The 4,849-nt window shown below is 41.2% G+C and overlaps 1 protein-coding gene across 1 annotated transcript in view; it reads right to left on the reverse strand.

Moving 5' to 3' along the window:
- Positions 1-4,849, reverse strand: part of MTBP (MDM2 binding protein) — a 78,223-nt gene that overhangs the window by 8,071 nt on the left and 65,303 nt on the right. Inside the window, exons 20-21 of the mRNA XM_010846235.1 lie at positions 2,900-3,166; positions 1,019-1,259 (exon numbers count right to left, since the gene is read on the reverse strand). Coding sequence (XP_010844537.1) covers positions 1,019-1,259; positions 2,900-3,166 — 508 coding nt within the window. The remainder of the gene's footprint in view (positions 1-1,018; positions 1,260-2,899; positions 3,167-4,849) is intronic.

The raw sequence follows: 4,849 nt of genomic DNA on the forward strand, positions 1-4,849 counted from the left end.
AACTGGAATTCCATCACATCCACTAGCTTTGTTCGTAGTGATGCTTTCTAAGGCCCACTTGACTTCACATTCCAGGATGTCTGGCTCTAGGTCAGTGATCACACCATCGTGATTATCTGGGTTGTGAAGACCTTTTTTGTACAGTTCTTCTGTGTACTCTTGCTGCCTCTTCTAAATATCTTCTGCTTCTGTTAGGTCCATACCATTTCTGCCCTTTATCGAGCCCATCTTTGCATGAAATGTTCCCTTGGTATCTCTAATTTTCTTGAAGAGATCTCTAGTCTTTCCCATTCTGTTGTTTTCCTCTATTTCTTTGCATTGATCGCTGAGGAAGGCTTTCTTATCTCTTCTTGCTATTCTTTGGAACTCCACATTCAGATGCTTATATCTTTCCTTTTCTCCTCTGCTTTTTGCTTCTCTTCTTTTCACAGCTATTTGTAAGGCCTCCCCAGATAGCTATTTTGGTTTTTTGCATTTCTTTTCCATGGGGATGGTCTTGATCCCTGTCTCCTGTGAGGACTATATATAAGACCTGGCTATATATATATATATATACACACACACGAGGACTATATATAAGAGCTGGTTTTATATATATATAGACTATATATAAGACCTGGCTATATATATAATTATATATATATGAAGACTATATATAAGAGCTGGTTATATATATATATAAATATATATAAGGAGGATCCATCTGGGGCTCCTTCTGCTCCTTCACACCCCGACTTGCACTTTCCCATTACCCTTCTTTCACTGAACTATTATTATGTGGCTGCACCACGGGGCAGGATCTCAGCTCCCAATCAGGGACTGAATCTGGGCCACAGCAGTGAAAGCCTGGAATCCTCACCAAGAGGCCACCAGTGAACTCCTTGGTATTATTTTAAATTATTTTAAATTACAGACCACTTCATTTCATTGATAAACTTTTTTGACAAACATCTGAAATGAATCAAATAAGAACATTTCTTCCCGTGTAGACTGAGAGAGTCAGGAAGCGGATCTTTACCCGCGTGTGCTTCTGTGATCGGGATTCCTTCGCAGGCCTTGATGTTTCTGATTCACGCACAGCTTTTGGACCTGAGCCGGCCTTGGCAGTGGCTCCGGGAGTTTCACTGCTCAGCGCAGAGGGACACGTCACAGGTAACGGCCGCTCTGCCCGCAGCTTTCTGGAAGGGACCCCATGGTGATGGTGACCACTGCCACTTGTCTGAGAAAGAAGAGAATCTGAACTTCCAGATCTCACAAGTCTGTTGCGGGGGCAAGACCAGAACACAGATTAAGGGAGTCACCAATCATGTTCATTTTCTTTCCTCAACACTACAGCTATAATCATCAACATATAAACCCCGGGAGAGCAAACACAATTTCTTGTTACTACTGCCTTAAATAAGCAATCAACATTGCATTACACAGTTGCTCCTTTAGTTCTTCAAATGAGAAACGAGAACACAGAAAGCAATGAATAATAATCTAGGATTTTAGCTCAGAGGAAAAGCAACAAGCGATACTACTGTCTCCCTTCCTGTCAATTTACAATTTCTCACATAAACCAGAGATGGCACTCCAGGCAGTACTGTTTATAGACAAGTTAATTTTGATAAAGAAACCCTAATAATCATGCTTGTTATAGCCATTCAACTACTTGTAGAAGATAAGCTGTTAAAACAAACAGAAATAAAACTATAAAAGTGATTTTAGTTTCGATTTTTCTAAGATGTTTAAATTTCTTTTTCCAAGAAAGGGTCTCAGACTCTTCAATTCTGCTAACCTATAGGACACAGTGTTACTCTCTTTTCCAGAACACATAGACATCAATCACAGTCAGAAGTAAAAAAATTACTAAAAAACATAGTATCCTAAATATTAATGGATTTGCTTTTTAGCTTTATCAGGTGAAAAAAGTATCATGAATTTGAAAAGTCCTTATAACAATAATTTAGTTATTTCATATCAGGGAAACAGTATTCTTATATATATATATATATATATTGCTACACTGCATGACATGCACGCTAAGATTAGTGCAGAATTAAACCTGCGCTCCCTGCACAGGAAGCATGGAATCTTAACCACTGGACCACCAGGAAAGTCCTTAATACTTATTACTGTTTAAGACAGTTTCACTTTAAGATATTTGATACTTTTTGAAAGGCTTACATATGATAAGAATTTAAGGTTTGCTTTAGGTGCCAAAGACCTAAATTTGACAAAAGTTCCAAAGATATATAAATTCAATAGAAATTAGGCTGTTTATTTCATGAGCTTCTAATTTTTGTTCAAGTATTTGGACATTTTATCTAGCTAGCAAATAAAGTAGCTAGAATAATCTCATTTTTATGGTGTATTATGTAGGCTTTAAAGCTATATTTTGTATGAAACAAGTTATTTTAAAATGGTGCCAGTGGTTAGGACTCCGTGCTTTCACTGCCAAGGCGCGGATTCAATCGTAAGCTGCAGTCCTGAAGCCCCTTGTTCAAGGGGCCAGTGCAGGCAGCAGACAGCGGGAGGAGGCAGAAAAACTGCATCTCTCAATATCCTCTTCAATAGAGCATCTCCTCTGCTTTATCTATGGAGAAGACCGCCAGTGTTCCATGGTTTAAAAACCTGACAATCCCTTGTGCCAATGGACTGTATATTAGTTATAAAGCCAGAAAGAATGTGATTTTCCCCAAGTCATTTCTTTTTATAACTTATAAGCATAATCATCAACTGCTCACAAAAGAAACAAACTCCTGGTATGAAAGCGTTACCAATCTACGCTATGAAAGCGTATAAAGTCCACACAGAAAGCAACTTCAAAAATATGAACGATTAATATGAAAAAAAATTACCCTAAGACTAAAACACTTTCCATCAAGATACTATTTTTGTGCACTTCATATATCACCTTTTGGGGGGATAAAGGCAGTTCACATCTTTTGATCTCCTTTTCACTCGGGAGACGTCGGTCCGGAGCTCCCTTTGCAGAGCTTCTCCGTCAGGGACACTCAGGGGCTCTGACAAAACCGCAGGAGATGGAAGCGGGCTGAGCACGGTGGGTCCCGGAGAACTCCCCCTGGCGCAGGTGCTCTGGGTCTCATAACGAATAAGACGGGATTGCAGCTCTGAAAATCCCCCATCTCTCTCTAACGCCTTCCGGTCATCCAAGCAGTACCTGAGCAAGAGAAAGATCTTTAACATCAAAAACTCTGCTGCAGCAATGGGCTATTTCCCGCCACCTGCAAAGAGCAAAACATTTACTTAAAAAGTTCTTACAAAACTTCCTAATAATTGTTGGGAGCGTGAGTGAATAACCAATTTCCCTCACAAGTTCAGTTTTTTCCAGCCTGCTACATGACACAGCAAAAGATTAAAAAAAAAAACAAAACAGTGAGGTACAATCTGATTCCTCTTTGACTGTTTCTGGGCAACAGATTAAGTTAATCCTCTGGTTTATTTTCAAAATAATACAGTTGCTGTTTTGATACCTTCTAAGTCTCTACCAACCTCTGATTCCTCAGCACGGCTGATATGTAATGATGTGAAATGCTGACTTCCGTTAGAAACGGCAAGTTTGTTTTCAACACAAAGATTAGGAGGGTATAAAGGCATTCTAAACTGGCTCAACAAACACAGCTCAGAACACTCTGACATTCCCCTTTGAAACTCACTTCCACCTTAGGCTGACGACAAATTCTTCTTCAAAGTCTGGCTGACTATGGATCTGGTTTCTAGCCAAATCTGATCTAAGATGTCAGGCAGCTGTCTGTTCAGTGAATGCTTCTGGACAAGAGGCCCCACATTGTTAAGGACAACAAATAAGTTTATCAGGGAAGTCACCTATGAGACACATGATGTTAGAAAACCCTTCACTTTCTCCCTCTGTGCAATGTATCGAGGAAACTCAAACAGTGTCCCATATACAATGACAGGACTGCAGACATCAGACTTTTTCTGTTATTTGTCCTCTTGTAGATTCTAAGAAGTTCCTTAAATCAGAACTTTGGGGCTATAAGCTTTTAGTCCAATGTTTAAGGAGTGTATCATGACCCCAGTGTCTGATTGCCTGGGGGAGGCTTTAAGGGCTTTCTCTTTCCCTTGTGACATGTATTCTGATTTCTAAGAGTAGAGAACCAGACTCCCTGGACTTAAATCTGCCTCTACCGTCATGTAAACATGGCCAAACTACTTAATTTTATCTACACTCTTGCTGCCTCCTCTGCAAGATGAGATTTACAGCAGTTACCTCAAAGAGCTATGGTGAAGATTCCTTGAATGGACAGACACAAGCACTCAGAATCAGTGCCTGGAACCCGCCAGCAGAGCAGTCAAGAGATACGCGCTGCTGCCATCATCACCATCACAGTGGTTTTACACTCCACCACGGCAAACCTCACAGTGCGCTAACGATGCGAGCAAAGCCAGGACTCAGACCCCAGGTGGTGACCCCAGAGTCTGACCTGAACCAATTTAGTATGTAAGCTTTCATGTAAGGGATAAGGATCACCTTACTCAGGGGTCAACTCACAGATGCATACTGGAATCACCTGACAAGTTTTCACGAGCTGCTAGTGCCCAGAGTTTCTGACTCAGCTGGTCTGGGGTTGGCGTTTAGGACTGTTTTTTTTAAAGCTACCTAGGTGATTCTATGGAGAAGGAAATAGCCACCCACTCCAATACTCTTGCCTGGAGAATCCCATGGGCGGAGGAGCCTGGTAGGCTAAAGTCCATGGGGTCGCAAAGAGTCGGACACGACTGAGTGACTTCACTTTCACTTTTCACTTTCACACATTGGAGAAGGACATGACAACCCACTCCAGTGTTCTTGCCTGGAGAATCCCAGGGACGGGGGAGCCTG

Source organism: Bison bison, unplaced genomic scaffold (assembly GCF_000754665.1).
Source record: "Bison bison bison isolate TAMUID 2011002044 unplaced genomic scaffold, Bison_UMD1.0 scf7180017864233, whole genome shotgun sequence".
NCBI lineage: Eukaryota > Metazoa > Chordata > Mammalia > Artiodactyla > Bovidae > Bison > Bison bison.